Source organism: Protopterus annectens, chromosome 10.part0 (genome assembly GCF_019279795.1).
Source record: "Protopterus annectens isolate FY-2018-M chromosome 10.part0, PAN1.0, whole genome shotgun sequence".
Lineage (NCBI taxonomy): Eukaryota > Metazoa > Chordata > Ceratodontiformes > Protopteridae > Protopterus > Protopterus annectens.
This window is the reverse complement of record NC_056744.1, coordinates 1,838,391,145-1,838,414,272: the sequence shown is the minus strand read 5'-3', so window position 1 is coordinate 1,838,414,272 and position 23,128 is coordinate 1,838,391,145. Positions and strand designations below refer to the sequence as shown.

General features: G+C 44.5%; 1 protein-coding gene across 2 annotated transcripts in view; it reads right to left on the bottom strand.

The window, feature by feature from the left end:
- Positions 1-23,128, bottom strand: part of PATL2 (PAT1 homolog 2) — an 837,187-nt gene that overhangs the window by 733,022 nt on the left and 81,037 nt on the right. For both annotated transcript variants that reach the window (XM_044086703.1, XM_044086702.1), the window contains exon 3: positions 11,861-12,192. In XM_044086703.1, coding sequence (XP_043942638.1) covers positions 11,861-12,192 — 332 coding nt within the window. The remainder of the gene's footprint in view (positions 1-11,860; positions 12,193-23,128) is intronic.

Here is a 23,128-nt window from a genome sequence, read left to right as displayed (position 1 = left end):
GGAGATTTTCATTTGCACCTTACCCAGTTAATGGAAAAATAGCTGTATACGACCAAAAAATTAAGGTCTTAATGATAAATAACACTGCATTTTTACAAAGTGCAGAAGTTGTCACTAAACTATAAACTTGAGTAAATAATGAAGCAATGCTGTAATCCTTAGTTCTGCTACATCTGTGCTTTTCAGCCAGTCACAAGCTGGTCACCATCCTTCATTGAACATCCTCCCGATTTGGAAAGGTTCGGTTTCTCCTGGCGGGAGTAGAGAAGCGGTGTACATCCACAGCTGTAACAATGAAATGTCACTTAGCACTTTAAGTAAACCTTTTCAAGGATTTAAGCAGTTAAAGTTCTTCACAAGCATAAAACTGCACTACTGCCATAAGTTTATAAAGTCTAGCCACCTTAACGACAGTTGCACAGGTGTAATAAGCACACTTTACTATAAAGGAACTCAATGAGATTTCCAGGATAATTTTCAGTTCCTTCAAGGCCTAGCTCCCCCACAGAAGCACAACAAAATTAAATGCGTAAGCATTCTGTGGTGGTTGCTGACAAACATGGTCAATTAACTTAACTATGCTACATAAAACTGCAAAAACTAAGATTAGTTACTAGCAGCGTACTACCTTAACATTTGCACACTATTTTATCAGTCCAAACTAGCCTCACCCTTAAGGGTGGAAGTTAGTCTTGTCTCTCTAACTTCTTCATACAAGGAGGACTGGTTCCATAAAAAAATACAATAAGCAACTGCAAGTCATTACAGCCTTCCTAATGTGGGTAGAAAACCCCCTACAAGAGTATACAAACCCTTTAACAGCACTGACCATATATTTGTTTGCCGATAGGTTGGCTGTACTGCTACATAATGGAATACATAAAGCAATGCCAGAAGCCCAACTCCTGCTTACAAGAAGCCCAAATCTAACCCTCCCCCAATCAAAAAGCAGCACAAGTATCCATCCATGCTAGATTCTTCCGCTAAACTGGCATACAGAAAAGCAGTTTATCGTGTCAAAACAATGATATGGGACTACAGCCATGAACATTGCAAGGTAGCTTGGATAAAACGACAAAGACAATGAAGTTGTGCCAATCCTTATCTAATCCAGAGACTCAACAGATACACAACAGTATCAGACAGACTACGTCATTTAGCAAGCACTCGAAAAAACATGCATCGTGCATATAAAGCAACAAGACAAAACTAAAGAATGACTACAGCAGACGGAGGGAATTTCCAGAAATAAATTGATTCATACCTCTACCGTTACACTAGCTTGCACAATCACATTATGCGATATCCATGTACTTCACTTTATATATTTATCACCATTTGCTTACAGTACCAGGAGAAACAGCCAAAGTACAGGGGGAAATGCTACCAAACATCCTTATCATGACTGCTGAAGCAAACCTTCCTCCAATTCTGTAAAACAGAATTCAGCATGCAAGTCTAAAGGTACACCATCAGCAGAGTCACTGCTCTGCAAACAGCAAAGAAACTCCATTTGGGAATGAGCCCCGATAAGCCCTTGAAGAAAATCTGTTCAATGAATCATAAAAAAGCCTCTACAAACGGATCTAGAAAATGATGGCTGCTGTTAGCCACAGCTTAATGTGGCAAAGGAAATATTCCTTTAACATATACACCCTCAACAAATCTAATCTACAACAAGGCCCTCAACAAATCTAATCTACAATAAGGCCCTCAACAAGGTAAGCTTTTAATATTCTGAGACTTGTCTGGCAAGCCCCTGTACAGCAAGACTGAATGAGCAAACACAGACGTGCAAGTACAAAGTTAAAGACTGCTCTCGCACTTCTTCCTTTTCTCCAAGATGTGGCAATCTGATAGGGAATAGGTTTGGGGGGGGGGGGGTGCAGTGGGCTTACTCCTCACCCTGCAAACACACAACTTAAACAGAAATGTTCCATTTGCAGTAATGCATTTCTGCAATTTTAGGACACACTGGGTAAACAGAACAGCAGAATACCAGACCAACGTAAAACAGAAGTCACACTACAGATACTCTATGAAAACAAGCGACAGCAGGAATACCAGATGGATTTAAAATGGAAATCCCACTGCAGATGCAAGAATAGATGGTTGCATGATAATAATTCACTTTAGAGGACTTTCCCAGAGATCTAGAGATGTGAACATGTGCTTATTAAACGTCACAATCCTCTGCAATATCAACTGTTGGAAAGATCCCATATCACTGGAAATTAAATCCCCATAATCCTCTGATGTTGCACCGGGCATACAGCCAAATCACAAATGCTTGAGAATTCTGGTCTTGAAATATCAAGGACAGATTTCCAGACAAGTACAGGCAATAGTGCTTTGCTAAAATGAGATGTAGTCACAGCACAAATTGTGCACAAGACCCTTCTAGGACAAGCACCAAAAATATAACTGCTTGCTTACCTTAAACACCAGGAAGATTAGAAGGCTGTGGGTTCTAACCCCACGCCAGCACAGCATTTTCTATTTTGAGAAAAATTCTACTGCTGAACAAGCATTTGGAATTTTACCTTATGAAAAGCTTGACCACACAACTATGGATTTGTCAAGCTCTGGCAACAACTGAAAGTTAACACAACAGATTAAGGCTATGACCTGTTAAGATGCTTCCTTGTAGGCCTAGTTTCATTCTCAGTCTTTTAGCTAACTACTAGTGCTCATGTCAATCCCTGAAGAGGAAGGTTTGCATCCAGCAGGCTTACCTGCTTAAATAAAAATAAAACTGAAACTAGAAACCAACTTTGTCACATACTTTTCTTTAGTTTATTCAGAACTTTTGTGCCTGGCTTGGACACCTTTAACTGCAAGACTTGGATTGCTTCTAAAACCATCTGGACCTACAAAACTGATCCAAGTATTTTTTTTGCGCATGCTCCGTTTCAGTGACGTTTAACACTTCAGTGCTGCATTTATTTGGTTGAATTTAATCACGGTTTTTCAGCCTGCACTTTTTAAAGAAACTCCATCTGTTTGTTACTGCACTGCTCTTGGGTTGTTTTAATAGTCCGATATGGTACACAGACCTTGCTGCTTTGCTAGAGATGGTCTGCTCCTGGCTCCCTAAGCTTGCAGATATGGGCAAAAGGCCTTGCCTCTCCCATAGTGCCTTTTTAGGCAATGTCCAAACAAATTTTCCAACATAAAACCTAACAGACAAACGTAGGGTCCTGCTGCTTAATGCACTTAATAGGAGTTTAAGCATGAAACTGGACTCCCTGGAAGCACTCTGTAGGATGCTGAAGTCTGTGTAGTTACAAAGACGTGGTTCAAGGCTGCCAAGAGCACCCTGGCTGTGCAAGGCTACAATGTCTTCCACACGTTCAGACCTCAAAATGAGCATGAAGGAACCAAAAATGGAGGCGTAGCCATCTTCATTAAAATCAAATACACAGACTGGTCAAACAGCACTGCTCTCTTGACGACTCATGTCCAATTAACTACTGGGAAAGTACCATACCACATCACTGCTAGCTATAGACCCCCCCCCCATTAACCAGGATAAGCGTACTGCCTACCTCGATTTACTGGGATCCCTTGCCATACAGCCCAAAATCATAGTCATGGGAGATTTTGACTATTCCATAGACTGGCTGCCATACACGAGCAAAAATACACTCGCCCAGAGGTTCCTGGACTAACACAAATGCTGTGGAACAGCTCGTCTGCACCCTCAGCAGGGGCTCTAATGTTCTGGACATCGTTCTTACCAACATGTGTGATGCCTTCCCTGGTTAGGTCAGACCACATTATCTATCTCGTTTGAAGTAACTACTGGAACCGACACCCTCAGAGAAACAAAATAAAAAAAAATTACCAAAGCTAACTACAGCCTACTAAGCAATGGTATAAAAAGCTTCATAGCAGCGATAATTGCAGACATTAAATGATTACTATGCAGAAGTGTACACCAATGCCCTGTACAAACACTTAAGCGACTGCATAAACTTTGCTGTACCTGACTAGATCAAAACCAGGTCTTCCCATTAAAACAAGCCTCCGTAGTGGCCTTCAAGAACAGATTATATAGCAAGAGGAAGAAACTTTTGTCCAAAAACAAGAGGGACAGCAGTCTGCAGAGGAAGTGTTCCCTCCTTAGCCTAAACAAGAAAATCAGAAATCTTGTAAAGTCTTCTAAAGCAAATTACGAAACTAAAATACCCCATCCCTAGCCAAGGATAATTGTAAGGCATTCTTTAATTACATCCAAAGTCTAAAAGGGAATATCCAGCTGTGTCGAATTGATTTTATATGGGATTATTCATATTATACAGGAAGATATCGCCAACCTGCTAGGTCACAAATCCAGTGCAAACTTCAACCCCCCATCTCCACCCACCATATCCCACCAAAGCATAAGACACCAGTCCTCTGCCTAGTATCTCTACAGAAAAGGTTATCTTTGCTCTCAACAAGGCCAAACACAAGGCCTCAATGGGAACAGATATTTACTAAATCTAAAACAAGATGTAGTAGACCCAGTTAGCCAGAAAGTATTTTTTTCTGCATTTTCGACTTTTTAAGCCTTTCGATTGCTATTTCTGCCTGTTTTATTCTGTTATTACCTGTTTTTACTGTTTTTAATAGCTTGAATTGTTTGTTGCACTTGCTTGTTTAAGTTTTGCTTTAAAGTTAAACAACAGGCTAATACACTCAAGTGTACTAGCTTTTGATAGCAATTAGTCGAAAAACACAGCATTTATTGTATTTTCTGCCTATCTGAAAAAAAAATTAAAAAAAACAAAAAAAATACTCTTGTTTTCCCTACTTTCCTAATAGTTTGTTCCAGTGATCAGATTTGCTGATCCCTGGGCTTTGTCTTGGTTCCTGTGTTTCTCCATTTTCCTTGTTTGGTCAAGGGGTAGTTTCTTTACTCACTAGTGGGAGTAGGGAGTACTGAGCTGCCTGTTTGTCCTCAGAGGAGTGGTTTAAGGCAGTAACTTGTAGTCTATTGGCCATTTTGGGTAATTTCCTGTCTTTTCCAGCCCCCTGCTATAAAGCACGCTTTAGCGCGCATTAGCGCGATCGCCGGTTAAGCAGGTTTAAACTATTCGGGCTACCTAAAGTCCACTCTTCAAATTTTCCCTTAAAACTACCTTCCTCGAACTATACTACTGATCTAATTAGCGTATCCTATAACTAAAAAGATCATCTCTACTTGACTCCAAGTAGACTATTCTCTATCTGTTAAACCTAGCACTTGCTCCTACAGTACTTATTACCTTGATACGGCACTCTTATAGATAGCACCCCAAAAAGGCAAACCCCCATTTCTCGGTCACCCACGTCCCCCGGAATCTCTTTTAAAGTTTTTTGTCTCGTCCTTCTAGCACGTCGAGGGATCAGTTGCTAGTGTCCTCTCCTGCTCAGCTGGTGAACCTGGGACTATTGAGGCAATGTTACAATTGCCTCATGTACACAGACAACCCTCTCCTCCTCCCACAAAACACAAATACATGCGAGAGATGCAACTATACGGCCAAACTGGAGGCTGAGCTCTCTCAACATAGGACTGGCAAGACCAGTCAGGAGGAGAAGGTTACCACACACACTATAGACCCAGTCTCACATAGTACCATCACAACCTCAAATCATACACATAAACACACAAAGACATACTTGGAGGCTCTGATCAAAAATCTACCAAAACAGCAGAGGCCACCAAAGCAGACACCCAAACATCCACCACCTCAGAACACAACACCTGCAACACATAGACCTCACAGTCAGAGTGTCAAACAGTCACAGCCCTTAAGGCCAAACACAAAGCCAGACACACTAGTCATTGGTGACTCCATAGTCAGACACACTGACGTCCCGCTCACCAGACTGAGTAAGGAGAAGGTCACAGTAAGCTGCCTGTCGGGCGCTAGAATCCGCCACATAACGCAAGCACTCAGGTCTCTCAACAGCAGGTACAAATACGACTCAGTCATTGTCCACGCTGGTGTAAACGACCCGAGACGTACCTCCTTGGACTACATGAAAAGAGACATTGAGGAGCTCTCCGATTATGTAGCCCAGGCAGGTATGACCCTGACCTTGAGCAGTATCCTACCTTCACCAAGAATGATGCCACAATACAGAGATAAGATGATCAGCTTTAACAATTGGCTTAAACTCTGGTGTCATTCAAAGGGGATCCAATGTTTGTCTGCCTGGGATGACATGCTGGACAAGCCACGCTGCTTCGCAAGGGACGGCTTGCACCTGTCACCCCTGGGATTCCGGATATTGGCAAAGGCTCTTGCCACCCCCATAGTGTCTTTTTTAGGCAAGGCTCAAATTCTAAACCTACCACCCTAGAACACAAAAAAGGAAAAAAACTAAGGGTAATGTTGCTCAATGCCAGAAGTCCAAATCTCAAAATGCACGCACTTGAGGCCCTTCTCAGTATGGAGAACATCGATGTCTGTGCTGTGACAGAAACCTGGTTCAAGGCTCCTGAGTGCACCCCAGCACTATCAGGTTTTACCTCATATCATGCGTTCCGGCCCCAAAATCCGGACAATACCAAGAAAGGAGGGGGGTATCCATATTCATCAAGGACACCCACACCTCAAGACTGGTGGCAACGCACGATGCATCAGAGACCATCCAGGTGCAAATAACCATAGGCAAGACTGCTCTGCAAATTGTAGCATGTTACAGGCCACCCTCACAAACTCAGGAACCTCACATGGCCTTCCTGAAAACACTAGAGGTGATAAATGTATCACCAAACACCATCATACTAGGTGACTTCAATTACCCTAATATAGACTGGGAACACTACTCAAGCCCAAACACCCTAGCCCAAAAGTTCCTGGAATTCATAAACTCAAATGCCATGGAACAACTAGTCACCATCCCCACAAGAGAAAACATACTTCATCACGAACATGGGAGCACAATGTTCCAACACCGGAAGTATACCCCTCACTGGTGAGATCAGATCACAAACTAATCTCGCTGGAGGTCCTCATCCCACCCCCACCTGAAATAAAAAGACCACAGTAAAGAACTTCTCGAATGCCGACTTCACACTTCTAAAGACTAGTGTGGTCTCCTTTAAGGCCCCCGAGCCGGCGGAAAACAGTACTCAAGCCGTTGAATCACTTACAAATGCCTTCTACCAGCACATGCAGGACTGCATGGATAAGGCAATCCCAAGCAAAACAAAGACTCTTTGTACCAAAGGCAAGCGTCCAGTCTGGTGGACCCCAGCCATAAACAAACTCTACAACAAAAGGAGGAAGCTACTACAAGATAGAGCAAAATCCTTAAAAGGTAAGACACCCTTGATCACTAAGTAAAAAACTAAGAGCTCTCATAAAATCATCCAAAGCAAATTTTGAGAGAAAAATAGCTAAAGACTCAAAAGACAATCATAAGGCCTTCTTTAGCTATGTTAGAAACCTGGGAGGAAACTCCCAGATATGCTCAGAACTAGTTCAAAATGATGTGAAGATTACTGGTCCTACAGACATTGCCAACATACTGGCTGACAGGTTCAGTGCAAACTTCTTCCCCCCCCAAAAGGAGAGATATCTATACCAAGCGATTGCAGCCCCCCAAACATCTCCAACGCCCAAGTGAGAACTGCTCTCTCCAAAGCAAAAAACACAGCATCCATGGGACCTGATGGTGTCCCCGGGCTGTGTGCTCCACGAACTCAACGAGGAACTAAACCCACAGCTAGGACAGCTGTTTAATCATAGTCTTACCTCTGGATACGTACCCAGGGAGTGGCGCACTGCAACTGTGGTCCCACTTCACAAAGGCGGTGCCTCCACCGACCCTGAAAATTACCGGCCCATTAGCTTGACAAGCCTCATCTGCAAAGCCATGGAGAGGATCATAATGGACCTCATAAATAAAGACATAGGGAATTTGCAGACTTTGGATCCATCCCAGTTTGGCTTTGTCAAAGGCAGATCATGCCTTCTAAACTTGGTTGACTTTTGAAACAGTCACCAAAGCCATTGATGAGGGAAAGGCAGTCCATACAGCCTACCTCGATCTGGCGAAGGCCTTCGATACAATACCCCACTCGGGTATCATTGAAAAACTCATCAGCTTAAATGTTAACCCATACATCACAAGATGGGTTGCAAACTGGCTGAGCGACAGAACCCACAGGGTCAGAGTTGCTGGCGCCATGTCAGACTCAAAGCCTGTCACAAGTGGTGTACCACAGGACTCAGTCCTGGGCCCACTCTTGTTTGGCATCTACTTTTCCAAAGTACAAGCAAACACAGGAGGGTTATGGCTGACAAAGTTTGCAGATGACTGCAAACTGGGCGCCATAGTAGAAAACGCATCTGACACAGATATCCTTCAGAAGGGTCTCACAGAAACGGATAACTGGTGCCAGAGCCATGGCCTAAAGTTAAATGCCAAAAAATGCATAGTCATACCCTTCGGGAAAAACAAGGTTACCCCTAGCTACCAAATAGGTGGCAATCCACTGAGCACAGAAGAAGTTATCAGGGACCTGGGGACCCAGGTTGATAGTAGTCTGTCATTCGACACCCATGTAGCTAAAGTAGTTAGGAAGACCTTCTACATTGCCCACCTTATCATGAAGGGATTCTCATCTAGATCAAGGGAGGTCATAGTCTCCCTATACTCAGACCAATGATTGAGTACAATGCCCCATTCGGAATGCATCTGACCAGACACTTGCAGCAGCTGGAGAGGCCACAAAAGTTCCTCACCAAAAGGATAAAGGGTCTCAAACATCTGTCCTATGCTGCCCGACTGAAAGAACTCCAGCTCTATTCAGTCGCTTACCGCTTGCTCAGAGGTGCCCTTTGCCTAACATACAAGGCCATGTCAAACACAGATTTGATGAATATGCTTCGCCTCAAAAAATCTAGATCCGTCAGAGCCACAAGGGCGGGAGACTTAAACCTCGACACGGCTATTAATAGGACGTGCTGGAGGGATAGATTCATCACCCAAAGACTCCCTATGCTGTGGAACAAAATCCCGGTATATGTGAGGCAGAGCACCTCGCTGGCCTTGTTCAAGAGAAATCTTGACCAATGGATGGGAGATCGCAGATATACCCCAGGGATTACCTCAGTGTCACTGCTCGACAGAGGCACAGCAAAATAATGGGTATAGTTCCCCATACTAAAGGGGTGGCGTAAGCCACAAAACTATGGGCTAGGCTCGTAAACGCCCTCGGGCAGATAGCCTAGTATGAACCTATGAACAGGCAGCGTGTCTGCAGAATGGAGAATAGCAACAGTAATTCTTTTGCACAAAGGGGGGGCCCCATCAACTGACCATGAGAACTACAGACCCATAAAAGTCTAAGCAGCCATACCTACAAGGCCATGGAAAGAATCATGGACCTTATCAACAAGGACATGGATCTCTAAATGCTGGACCCAACGCAGTCTGGCTTCATTAAAGGGTAGATCATGCTTATTAAAACCTGGTTATCTTCGAGAAGGTTACCAAAGCCACGGACAAAGGTAAGACTGTGCACACAGCCAAACTCGATCTTGCCAAGGCTTTTGACAATTCCCCACTCTGGCATTGTTGAGAAACTCTCCTAGATGGGGACTAACCCTTACATTACTAGATGGGTAGCCAACTGATTCACAGACAGAACACACTACCAAACTGGTAACTCCACCTCCACCAGTAGACCAGTCATCAGTGGAGTACCACAGAGGTCTGTGCTGAGCCCCTGTTTGGCATCTATTTCTCAGTAGTAGTCGTCCAGGCCAAAGTAGGCAGCCTTTCACTCACAATGCTCCCAGTTTGCAATAATCAGTGCGCTATCATAGAGTCCCCCAATGATGTCAACATATTACAAGAAGGGCCAACGAAACAGAGGAGCAGTTCTACAACTAAATGCAAAAAATGTATTATTCCCTTTTGGCAAAACAGAATTCTCTACCAAATTACATTCTGACAGTCCCACCCCAGAGTTCCAACCCAGTGGTTGGAGACATTGGAACACAAGTCAATAGCAATCTGAACTTTGATCATCAAGTTTCCACTGTGGTAAGGAAAGTGTTCTATGTAGCACACCTCATAAACAAGGGCATAGCATCCAGGTCAAGGGATGTTACAACTCCACTGTACTCGACCCTCAGACTACTAATAGGGTATCATGCACCCTTTTGCATATACCTCAACAGACACCTGCAGCAGCTGGACAGACCTCAAGACGTTTCTCACTAAGAAAATATATGAACTCCAAACATGACCTACATAGACAGGCTGAAAGCCCAGTCACTTTTCTCTGCATCTTATAGGCTGCTGAGAGGCGACTTCTGCCTGGCCTATAGGGCAATCTCCAACTCTGCCCTAATGGAAATATTTCACATCTGCAAGTCAAATGACACGAGTCACTCGCTCTAGGGATCGCAACCTAGCTTGCGACATTAATGGAACATACTGGAGAGACAGACAGGTCTTCCAGAGACTGCCACATCACTGGAATAGACTTCCTATACATGTAAAAACAGAGCTCACTGACCCTGTTCAAATGCAACCTAGATAAATGGACAGGAAACTGCATGTTCACCCCCGGGGTGCACCAATGTCCCTCATGGACAGGGTTAGCCGATGTTGATCACAGACCCGGTCTGTTCACAATTTGGTTCTGCGAACAACCCAGAAAGAACAAATTGGGATACTTGGGAATTAGCATGGCTAGGCTTGAGGGCCACTAGCCTAGTAACCTCCTATGAACCAAAATTTTCAGCACAGCATAGTAGACCCTTAAATGTACCAAAACCATATAAAGGCAATATTACACAAAATTTAAGACATTAAACAGAGCCAGAGCGAAATGCACAACTAGCAATACAGTAGGCTCCCGCTTAACTGGTCTCGCTGGGACGGGACCTTAGGCTGGATAAACGATTGGCTGGTTAATCAGAAAAAGCATACAAAATAGTATTTATAGGTTACAAATCAGGTAGAACAACACAATTTGTGTCAGTATGCATTTTTCTAATGAATATGAAGTCTAAAACTCAAATTATTTAGCCCAGAGAAGGCAGACATGTTCTCTGCTGTCTTGTTACAGCTACAGCAGAAATCTGATGGCCAGTTAAGAGGGAGTCTACTATACAAACACAATTAGTCAGCTAAATTCCCAGGTTTAAAAGGTTTAGAAAATCCACTTCAACTTTTTAGAACAGTAACAACTAAACTCTATTTGATTCATTTACATATTGGGAGGAGCACCAAAGACAGTAGATGGCAAAGACAACGCTCACACTGATTTGTAAAATACAAAGTCACAGTTTCAAAAATACCTACATAGTGCACTGCCCAGCAAAATATTAAAACTTCTACGTCAGAACTGCTTTTGGCAGAACCTGTCAAGACCGTGCCATCGCTTCAAAAGTTCTCAGAGGGCTCAGGACTCAGGGTGCTGGCTGGTTCGTTTTAAATTTACAGAAGGGTAACAGTTAGCCAATAAAAGCAACTTCAACTGCTTAGCCAAACATGCCAAAACCAGCGTCCCTTACAGGGGCTGTATACTCAAAATGGTTAAGGTTACACTGGTAACAAGTGGACTTTATTTCTATACATTTACTCAGTTCCCTAAAGACCAACCTGAAATGAAATAAAATTAAATACTTGTGAGAAAAAATGTACTTTAAGAATATGACAGATTCCCCCTTCACTACCTTTCATCAAGAGGGTACCTTCAAACATGATAGGAAAGTGCATAAACCCAAAAGTAGATACACATCAGGTTTTGTGGAGCTGCAACAGGCTAAAATGGGCAAAATTGAAGACACATACCTGACTGCATAACAAAATTACCACACATAGTACATCGTATGTAAAGGAGGAAGATCCTACCTACCTCCAGCGATGGTTTGCCAGGACCCGCTTTCATAACGGCTGGATCTCCCAGCTCTTCGGCTGCTATCTCGGATGGACTTTGCTCTCGTTCTTCCTCCTCTTCATCTTGCGACTCTACCCTCGTCTCAGGTAATGCTTCATCATCAGGTTCCTGCACTTTTACTGTGGGGCATGTTTTACTTCTAGTCCCTGCTGCCATCACCTGGACATCAGCTGCTGGATGTTCTTGTTTATCAGTTTCTGACACAGACATTTCGGATGCCCGTTTTACAAAGTCATTACTGAAGTACTGCTCTTCCTTCTCCTCCTGCCCTTCATCTGCAGAGTCAACATCTGACATTAAAATGATAAAAGTTAGTGTTACTTTGTGATGCAGAAATATCTTCCTACATCAAGTCTGCTTACTAAAATTGTACAAGTCCCAATGAATGGATAGAAAAAAAAAAAAAAAAAAAAAAAAAAAAAAAAAAAAGTTATGTACTCACCATAATGTTCCATCAGAGTAGTTGTACTTCATTTGTCATCAACCTGTGGGAATATGGATCCGTATCGGATCCGAGCCGGCAAAACTTACTAGCATCAGCTTTGAGCTCCAGACTCCTCCCCTTACCCATAATACACCTCCACTGCCTTCCATCCCCAGATAGAGTTTGCAGAACTTATACCTAGAAACAGACCTGATAACATACTTATGACCTACATACACTACAGCCCGTTGGCTGAACATGTACCAAAGGTCCGGGGGAAGGAAGGAGGGACGGTTGAAGAGAAATGAAGTACAACTACCCAGATGGAACGTTATGGCGAGTACATAAAGTAGTTTACTTCATTTGGTCTTCAACCTGTGGGACAGAGTCCACAGCTACTAAACTCCTAGGAGGCCCTCAAGGAAGGATATTAGAGCACCACGGAGCCAAAGGATGCTCTCCTTGATGTCAAATCCAATTTGTAAAGGGGAAATAAGTGTATGAGATGAGGACCAAGTAGCTGCAGAGCAAATATCACCCAACGACACCCTAGACCAGAAAGCTACAGATGTAGTCCTGGACCTAGTGGAATGAGCTTTAACCTGACCTGAAGGAGACATGCCTTTGTCCTTCTAGATCTGCAGGATGCATGAAGAAATCCATCTAGCTATAGTGACCTTGGAAATGGGTTTGTCCAAAAAGGGTCTACAGAACAAAACAACTGATCAGATTTACGAAAATTCTTTGTCTTGTGTAAATAGAATCGTAACAGTCTATGAACATCCAACGTGTAAGCTTGTATTCCATCCGGTTGGTAAAATTGGGAAAGAACACAGGCAAATTTATAGTCAGAGTGATATTCATAGGTTCATACTAGGCTATCTGCCCTAGGGCATTTATAAGCCTAGCCAGAGTGTGTGTGGCTTTCACCACCCCTTAGGATGAGAATACTATACCCATTAGTTTGCTGTGCCTCTGTCCAGCAGCGATACAGAGATGATTCCCGGGGTAAACCTACGATCTCCCATCCACTCGTCAAGATTTCTCTTGAACAGAGTCAGTGAGGGGCTCTGCCTCACATGGACTGGGATTCTGTTCCATAGTGTAGGGAGTCTCTGGGTGATGAATCTGTCCCTCCAGCACGTCCTATTTATATCCGTGTTGACTGGCGACGCCACCTTAGGAAGAAATTATGGGTTGGTTAGAAGGGAAACTCTACCTTTATGAAAAGTCATGTATGGGAATTTTATGGACAAGGCCTGTAATTCCGAAACCCTAACAGAGGTAATGGCCACCAGAAAGGCGGTTTTCCACGACAGAAATTTTATATCTGCTGTTGCGTCGGTCTTGAAAGGCAGAGCGACCAAAGCTTGGAGAACCATAGTAAGGTCCCACAGGGGGACAAGATCTTTGACCGGGGGGGGGGGGGGGGCGTAGCAAGAAAGTGCCTTTAATAAAAGCTTTACACAGTCTAGAAGATGGAGAGGATGCAGAATTCTCACCCACATGTAAATGAGAAAGGGCAGCCAATTGAACTTTGACAGAAGAAGAACTAACTCCATGTTGGAAAAAAATATCAGCTAGAAAATAAAGAATTTCGGAAATAGGAGCCATGAAAGGATCTAAACTCCTCAGAGAGGCCCAAAAAGAAAAATGTTTCCATTTGCTGTGATAAGACTTATGAGCAGCCACCAAAATAGACTTAACTGAGGAGGAAAGTCCAGGAGTCCTAGCAATCACGGGAACTGAAGCAACCAAGCAGTGAGCTTCAGGCTGTCCAGACTCGGATGAGGCACCTCCGATGGGTGTGAAATCAGATCCTGATTGGGATCTAGGATCCAAGGTGGAGCCAAAATGTGAGACCAAAGGAAGGGAAACCAAACCTGGCGAAGCCAGAATGGGGCAATAAAGATCACCTTGCTCCCCAGTCGACAAGCTTTCTGCAGAAACCTTGGAATAAGAGGAACTGGCAGTTAAGCATACAGAAGACCGGGAGGCCAAGCATGAACTAGAGCATCTGAGGGACTCCCCTGGCGAGGGGTTCAGAGCAAAAAACCCATCACGAAGTGGAGCAGAAGGAGATGTGAAGAGATTGCAGCAAGGTTTACCCCACTCGCTGAAGATCTGTTCCGCTAGGAATAGACTCCGAGACCACTCGTAAGGCATCATAACTGTCAGACTTGGCCTGTCTGCTAGAATGTTGGACCGTCCCGGAATGTGCGTTGCGATGAGAAAGCGACCGGTGGAGATCGCCCATTCCCACACACTCCTGGCCTCGCGACAAAGGGGATAAGACCTAGTCCCTCCCTGTTTGCAGATATACCAGACTACTGACATGTTGTCTGACTGAATGGCAATCGTCCCCAGAGGAAGAAAGGCATGCAATGCTAGAAGGACCACCCTCATCTCTAGGACACTGAAATGCAAGCTGGCCTCTAAGGGGGACTATAGGCCTTGGACTGCCCTGCCCGAACAATGCCCCCCCCCCCCCCCCAAGTTGGGAGGCATCCATGGTCACTGTGGTTTGGGCCAGAGCTGGAACAAAGGATCATCCCTCCAAACTGTCCGGAGAGCTCATCCACCATACAAGGAACAACCAACACACTTGGCTTAGGTGGATAGGATAGTAAATCCAACAGGGACCACTGAATCACTAGAGTCCATTGAAGAATCCGCATGTGTAGCCAAGCACATGGAAGGAGAGTTATGGTCGCCGCCATTGAGCCTAGGGTCCTCAACACGGATTCCAGGATTCCACTGTCAGGAGGCGAGAATAGTAAATTAGTGAGACGTGCATCCTGAGGTTTTGAACTCTCTCCGAGGTCAGGAACACTTTGCACTGTAGTGTGTCTATCCTAGCACCAATGTAATCTATCACCTGTACTAGCTCTAGTAGAGACTTGGTTGTGTTGATTGTGATACCCAAACTCTGGGCAAGTGTCAGAAAGTAATCCCTGGTTTGGGAAAGTAGACTCCTCCTGGGAGCTGTGAGGAGCCAATCGTCCAGGTATGGCTAGACCTGAATCCCCTGAAGCCTCAGTTGAGCTGCTACAAAAGCCATCACTTTGGTAAACACCCTGGGGGCTGTGGTGAGACCAAAGGGTAGGGCTTGAAACTGATGACTGGCCCCTAGCCTGAAGCAAAGGAAAGTACAGTTGTGTACACTTACCATAAATGTAGATGTTAAGAGTGTCTTCACTGTTGCAGTCATGACTGTAGGATTCTCCCCTGCCGGCAGGCAGTCCTCGGTCGGCCAGAATCCCAAAATCTGGGTCTGGCGTCGGCTGTTCAACCATGCTCCCTGACGTCAGAGCGCCAGGAGTACAAAGCTGACAGCCGACGCCATGTTCTCCAGTTTTTCTTGCCCCAGATGTCAGGAGTTCCAAACTGAGTAAGGTCCCATATCCTTTGCAAATGCACCTCAAAAGAATGGTGAAAAAGGAAACCATATAAAAGAAAAAATAAGAGGGGACAAGAGGGAGGGAAACCCAGCCCAACAGTGAAGACACTAACATCTACATTTATGTTAATCGTGTTTCACTGTTGCAGTCATGACTGTAGGGTAGAATCCCAAAGAAGAATGAAAGGGAGGTGGCCATAAAGTAGAAGGAGCGGCTAAAAGGCCCTGCAAGACTGCAGTAGCAAAGCCTGCCCTAGACTTAGAGTAGAGTAGAGAGGTAGACTGTAGTGCTTTGAAAAAGTATGCACTGAACTCCAAGTTGCAGCTTCCAAAATGTCTTTGGTAGGAACTCCCCTGAGGAAGGCAGCTGAAGTGGCAGCAGCTCTGGTGGAATGAGTCCGTATACTCCCTGGGATTTGCTTTCCATGGTGTGAATAACAAAATCTGATTCCATGAGCAATCCATTTAGAAATGGTCCGTTTTGAAATGGCTTTACCTTGGGAACTTGAAGCATAAGAAACAAACAATTGCTCTGATTTTCTGATGTCCTTGGTTCTGTCCAGGTAAAAACGTAGCTGTGTACATCCAAGGAATGTAAGATCCTTTCCCCTTTATTTTGAGGAGTGGGGAAAAAAGTTGGCAAGTGGATAGTTTGATTTAAAGCCACTTTAGAAACCACCTTAGGCATGAATGTAGGATTAATCCTTAAAGAAACCCTGTCTTGATGAAACATAATATAAGGTTCCACAGTCATAAGAACTTGCAACTCTGAAACTCTCCTGGCAGAGGTCAGAGCTAACAGGATGGCTGTTTTCCAAGATAAAAACTTGATGTCAGAAGAGGCAGCAGGCTCAAAAGGAGGTAAGGTGAGTTTTTCCAAAACATAAGTGAGATCCCAAGCAGGAATGGGAGATCTAGGAGGTAAAGTTCTTAGCTCCTCTGAGAAACTGTCTCATGAGCTGGTGGGAAAAGATTGGAGGGTCTGTATTATAATGAGCGGAAATAGCAGAGGCATGCATCTTAATGGAAGAGAGAGACCCTTATGCAAGAGATCTGACAGGTAAAGTAAAAATCAAAGGAATGTTAGGAAAAAGAGGATCAGAATCCTGAGCCTGCATCCAGGAACAAAATCTTTTCCATTTTCCTGCATAAGATTTTCTAGTGCTAGGACGTCTGGCTTCTAAAATGACATCCATAACCTGCTTGGGCAGGAGAGAATGAATCAAAGACCCTGGATTAACCAGGCCGCTAGGCTGAGAGTTCTGACATGGGAGTGTAGAACCTGACCCTGATGTTGGGACAGAAGGTTCGGAGTCTGTGGTAAAACCCAAGGGGGCTCCAGACACAGGTTTTTCAGAGTTGGGTACCAAAACTGTCGAGGCCAATTTGGGGCCAGCAAGATCATCTTGGGCTTGTCCAGTTTGATCTTTAATAATACCCGTGGAAGAAGAGGAAGAGGCGGGAAGGCAAATCCCCAAGAGGTTTCTCCAACTGAATGATAGGGCATCCACTTTCCAAGCTTGTTTGTGGAAAGTCTTGGTGCAAAAATTCTGTAGTTGATTGAGATGGGATGCAAAGAGGTCTATGTGAGGACATCCCCAGACTGCTGTTATCATCCTGAAAATTTTGGTGTCCATCATCCACTCGTGTGGATCCGAAAGGTTTCTGCTCAGACTGTCTGCCAGAAAGTTTTGCTTCCCTGGTAAAAACTGAACTTGAAGGTCCAGATTGCAAGCTAGAGCGGTGTTCCATAGATTCATGGATAGTCTGCAAAGGAGGTAGGAATGAGATCCCCCTTGCTTGTTTATGTACCACATAACTGTGGTGTTGTCTGTCCGTATCAGTAGTGGTCCTGGTTGTAGAAGATTCCTGAAAGACAAAGCTTTCTGAACGGCTAACATTTCCTTTAAATTGATATGCAGGTGCTCCTGATCCTTTGTCCAAAGGCCCTGCATACAGTTGCCCTGAAAATGGGCTCCCCATGCATAATCTCAGGTGTCCGTGGTTAGTATCTGAATGGCAGGAGGCAGACAGAAGGGTTTTCCTAAACCGAGTACATATGCCTTGGACCACCAAAGGAACTCCTTTTGAAGACAAGGCAGGACGGAGATCAGTATGTCTAAACTGTGGCAATGCTGAGACCATACACTTTTTAGGTACCACTGTATTTTCCTCATATGTAGTCTTGCATGTGGTGCGAGAAGGATGCAGGAGGCCATGTAACCCAAAGCCTGCAGGAATTTCCTTGCAGACAGCAGAGTTAAGGTTGCCAAGGTTTTGAAAGTTGAAGCCAGTTTTTCGTATGTCAGAAATGCCATCTGGGTTGTTGTGTTTAAAGAAGCGCCCAGAAAAATTATCTGTTGTGAGGGTGTCAAATTTGACTTTATGTTTACAGTGAATCCCAGGAACTTAAGATTCTGAACAAACTGTAGATGCTGGAGTAAGACCTCCTTGCTGTCTGCCTGAATAAGACAGTCGTCCAGATAAGGGTAAATTTGAATTCACTTGAGTCTGCAATAAGCTACTACTGGAGCCAGGCATTTGGTGAAGACCCTGGGTGCAGTAGACAATCCAAAGGGTAGCGCAGAGAATTGAAAGTGCCTCGATCTGGCCTTGAACCAGAGGTATTTTCTGCGTTCCTGCCTGATGGGAATGTGTAAATATGCCTCCTTTAAATTCAAAGTTACCATCCATGCATTTTTGGTCAGCATTGGAAGTAGCTGCTGTAGTGTAAGCATCTTGAATTTTGGTATTTCTAGAAAAGTATTCAAGACTGACAGATCCAGAATGGGTCTCCATGAATTTTGCTTCCTGGGGACTAGAAAGAGCCTAGAGTAAAAACCTTGTCCCATCTCTGAAAGTGGAACTAGTTCTATGGCTTTCGTAACCAAAAGAGCTTCCACCTGGTTTAAGGCCTCTGTCCATTGAGGTTTTGGAAGATCTGGCCATCCACTTGGCCTTGGTAGGGTAACCTCTTGAAACCACATCCAGAACCCACTGGTCTTGGGTTATACGAGTCCAATTTTGGTGAAAAAGTGAAAGTTTTCCTCAGAGAGGGGCTTCCAGGCAAGAAGTTCCTGCAGCCCAACAGAGGGAGTCATTGAGTCCGTTTCCTATAGGTTTGCGACCTGTCCTCTCCTGCCCTAGGAGTGGAAGCAGTCCACTGTCTTGGTCTATGAGAGGCTTGTGTTTGAGGCCTTCCTCGGGAGCGTCTGTATCTACCCCTCTGAGGCCTGTCTGAATTGGGAAAGGACCAATTTTTAGTAGGCCAATTCCTGCTAAAACTGGGTGGCTGTACTTGTAAGAAATCTTAACTGTTTGCATGGATTTCGCTTTGTCCTCGATCTTCTTAATCACCTCTTCAGCTTTAGATCCAAACAAAACATTATGCTGAACAGGAGCATCCAATAATTTAGCTTTTACTTTATCTGGCAAATTTTGTTCCTTTAACCATGCATGCCTTCTAATGACTGTGCCAGAGGCAGCAGCCCTACAAGAAGCCTCCAAGGCATCAAATCCACAGTGTAAACCATGCTTCCCAATTTGTTCAGTGGCGTGCATTAAGTCATGTAATTCCTTATCTGCACAGGCGGAAATGGAAGTAAGCTTTTGTTTTAAAACAGACAGGAGAAATTGCTGGTATTTTAGCATATGAAACTGACCGTTTAAAGCTCTAATAGATAAAGTAGCAGAAGTGTACACTTGCCCCATCTTTCTAAAGATCTGGAATCCTTCTCAGTGGGAATGGGGTTTTTAGCAGAAGCGGCCTTAACTCCCTTACGACCCTGAGAAACGGTTTCAGGGTCAGCAGTAGGGTTCTTGTATAAAAACTGGTGGGAATCAGGAGCCCTGTAATATCCGTCAGGCTTAACAGGAGCAGGAGGAAGAGAGTCAGGGGGTTAAGTTAGCCTCCGAAAAAGCATCATCCACAATATCCAAAATAGGAGGAATAGCCAGGGGTCTATGTTGGGGAAGAAGAAAATCCCTTAGTCTTTTCTTAGATTCCGAATACTCCTGTCCTTCCCAGTGGAAATGTTCCCTCATTTCATGCAAAGTTTCCCCACAAGAGAAATCCTCAGGGGGAGAAGCTGAAGGAATGGATTCCTCAGCATCAGAATCCTCATAAGGAGGAAAAGAATATTCCTGGTCAGAAGTACAGTTTTGTACCTACCATAAATGTAGATATCCGATAGGTATGCATCTGCAGTCATCACATATGGGTTGTCCTGCCTCAGGCAGCCCTTCGGTCGGCCGGATTCCAAAGTCTGGGTCTGGCCTCGGCTGATGTCGCACTTTCCCCGACGTCAGAGCATCTGGGGTATAAAAACATCAGCCGACGCCATCTTCCTCAGTTTTTCTTGCCCCAGATGCCAGGTGCCCTCTAGGAAGGCTAAATTTGTATAAATGCAATAAAATTCCAAACATTTGCAAAAATATATATATACATGTATATACAAACAAATACACCATAATAGATTCCCCCAGCTAGCTAAGAGGGGTAAGCACCCTAGGAATACCACAGAGGGGTAGGAGGGAGGGTAAACCTGAGTGCAGATGCATACCCATCGGGCATCTACATTTATGGTAGGTACAAAACTGTACTATGTCCTTCAAGGATGCATCTGCAGTCATCACATATGGGTAGAATACCATAGCCAAACTGGGGGTGGAGGTACTAAGTGAAGGATGGTGTAGTTAAGATACCCTGCAGGACTGCCGTAGCAAAACCTGCTCTGGACCTGGAATATAAAGGCAAATTGTAATGCTTGGCAAATGTATGCACGGAGCTCCATGTAGCAGCTTCTAAAATGTCTTTGGTAGCCACCCCTCTTAGGAAGGCTGTGGCTCTCGTGGAATGAGGTCTAATGTTAGCTGGCACAGTCTTTCCATGAAAAGAGCAACAAAAACGAATGCAATTTCCTATCCATTTCGAAATTGTCCGTTTGGAAATTGCTTTTCCTTGTACCCCAGCAGCATATGCTACAAACAACCGGTCAGTTTTTCTGTAACTTTTAGTTCTGTCCAAATAGTAGTGTAGTTGTCTGTGTATGTCCAGGGTGTGCAGAAGTCTCTCCCCTTTATTTTGTGGCTGTGGGAAGAATGTAGGCAAGTGAATAGCTTGGTTCAAAGATACCCTGGATACCACCTTTGGCATGAATGTAGGATTGGTCCTCAAAGAAACTCTGTCCTGATGAAAGATAAGGAATGGCTGTACCGCCATTAAAGCTTGTAGCTCAGATACTCTTCTTGCTGAGGTTATGGCCAGAAGGAAGGCAGTTTTCCAAGACAAAAACTGTACATCTGCCGATGCTGCTGGTTCAAAGGGAGGAAGTGTTAGTTTTTCCAACACGAAATTCAGGTCCCAAGTAGGTAGAGGTGGTTTCCTTGGAGGATTAATGTTTTTGATTCCTCTTAGAAACTGCCTTAGTAGAGGGTGAGAGAAGACAGGTGGATTTAGATTGTATTCTGCCGAGATTGCTGAGGCATGTATCTTGATGGAAGAGTAAGACAGGCCACTGTGGGACAACTCTGCCAAATATTCCAGTATATATGCCATATTCATCACAGTCACATCTAGGCCCTTTGCTGTGTTCCAGGTGTGAAATCTTTTCCATTTTGCTGTATATGCCTTCCTTGTGGAAGGTCGGCGAGCTTCCATAAGGATATCCTTCACTCTCTGGGATAGGTTATCCTGAGGAGGAGTCATGGTATTCTCCAGGCAGTTAGCTGCAAGGTGTTCAGGTTGGAGTGTAGAGTCCTGAAATTGTGCTGCATCAGTAGGAGTGGCCATAGGGGGAGAGGCCATGGTTTCGTCTGTGACAAGCTCTTTAACAGTGGGTACCAGTGCTGTCTTGGCCATTTTGGGGCTATCAGGATTACTCTGGGCTGCTCTGTCCTGATCTTCAGTAGGACCTTGGTCATTAGGGGAAGAGGTGGGAAAGCATACACTGTTCGAGCTTTTCAGCTGAAAGAGAGCGTCCACTTTCCATGCTTGTGGGTGGTATGTCCTTGAGCAGAATTTCTTCAGTTAATGATTTAGAGGGGAAGCGAACAGATCTATTTCCGGCCTTCCCCATGACTGTGTGATTTGTAAGAAGATGTCTGGGTGCAGCATCCATTCGTGTGCATCCATGGTAGTTCTGCTTAAGCTGCCAGTGTATTGTCTTTCCCTGGCACGAATTGGGACTGTAGATGTATGTTGAGTTTCAATGCCAGTTCCCATAGATTCATTGTCAGTCTGCAAAGAGGGTAGGAATGGGTGCCTCCTTGCTTGTTTATGTACCACATAACTGTGGTGTTGTCTGTCCTTATGAGCAGGTGGCCTTGCTGAAGGAAAGGTTTGAAGGCCTCGAATGTGTGCATCACTGCCAGCAATTCCTTTTGGTTTATGTGCATGCGCAGCTCTCTTTGTGACCATAGCCCTTGTATACATCTGTCCTCCATGTGCGCTCCCCAGCCTTGGTCTGAAGCGTCCGTGGTGATGGTTTGGTTGGCTCTTGGCTTGCTGAAGGGCAGCCCGCTGTTCGACCGGCAGGCTTGAGCCCACCACAGGAATTCCTTTTGAAGGCAAGGAATGAGTGGGATCAGAGTTTCTAAGCTGTGACTGTGCTGAGTCCATAAACTTCTTAGGTACCATTGTAATTTCCTCATATGAAGCCTTGCTTGTGGAATCAGAAGAATGCAAGATGCCATGTAACCCAGGGCCTGCAGGATTTTCCTTGCAGTCATCTGAGTTTGTCTTGTGAGATTCTGAAAGTAAACTGGTAGCTGTTCTTGTTTTTCTTCTGTGAGGAAAGCCATCTGGGTGGTTGTGTCTAGATCCGCACCCAGAAAAGTTATTCTTTGGGATGGAACCAGTCTTGATTTGTGGATGTTGACTGTATATCCCAAGGCCTGTAACAGGTGGATGGCATAGTCCAAGTCCTTTAACAAAGTTTGCTTGCTGTCCGCTTGTATTAGGCAGTCGTCCAGATAAGGGTAGATTTGAATCCCCTGAAGTCTGCAGTGTGCAATTACTGATGACAGGCATTTCGTGAATACTCTGGGCGCAGTAGATAAGCCAAAGGGCAATAATGAGAATTGATAATGCTCTGACCCTGCAAGAAATCTGAGGTGTCTTCTGCAGCTTTGTCGAATAGGGACATGCAGGTATGCCTCCTTGAGGTCTAGAGTCACCAGCCAAGACCCCTTGCCCAGCATGGGAAGGAGTTGCTGTAGAGTCAGCATTTTGAATTTTGGCACAATGAGGTACGTATTCAGTGCGGACAAGTCGAGAATAGGCCTCCATTGATTTTCTTTTCTTGGAACAAGGAATAATCTTGAGTAAAATCCCTGGCCTTGTTCTGAAAGAGGTACCTTTTCTATGGCTTTCATTTGCATTAAGTTGGTAATTTGCTTCAAA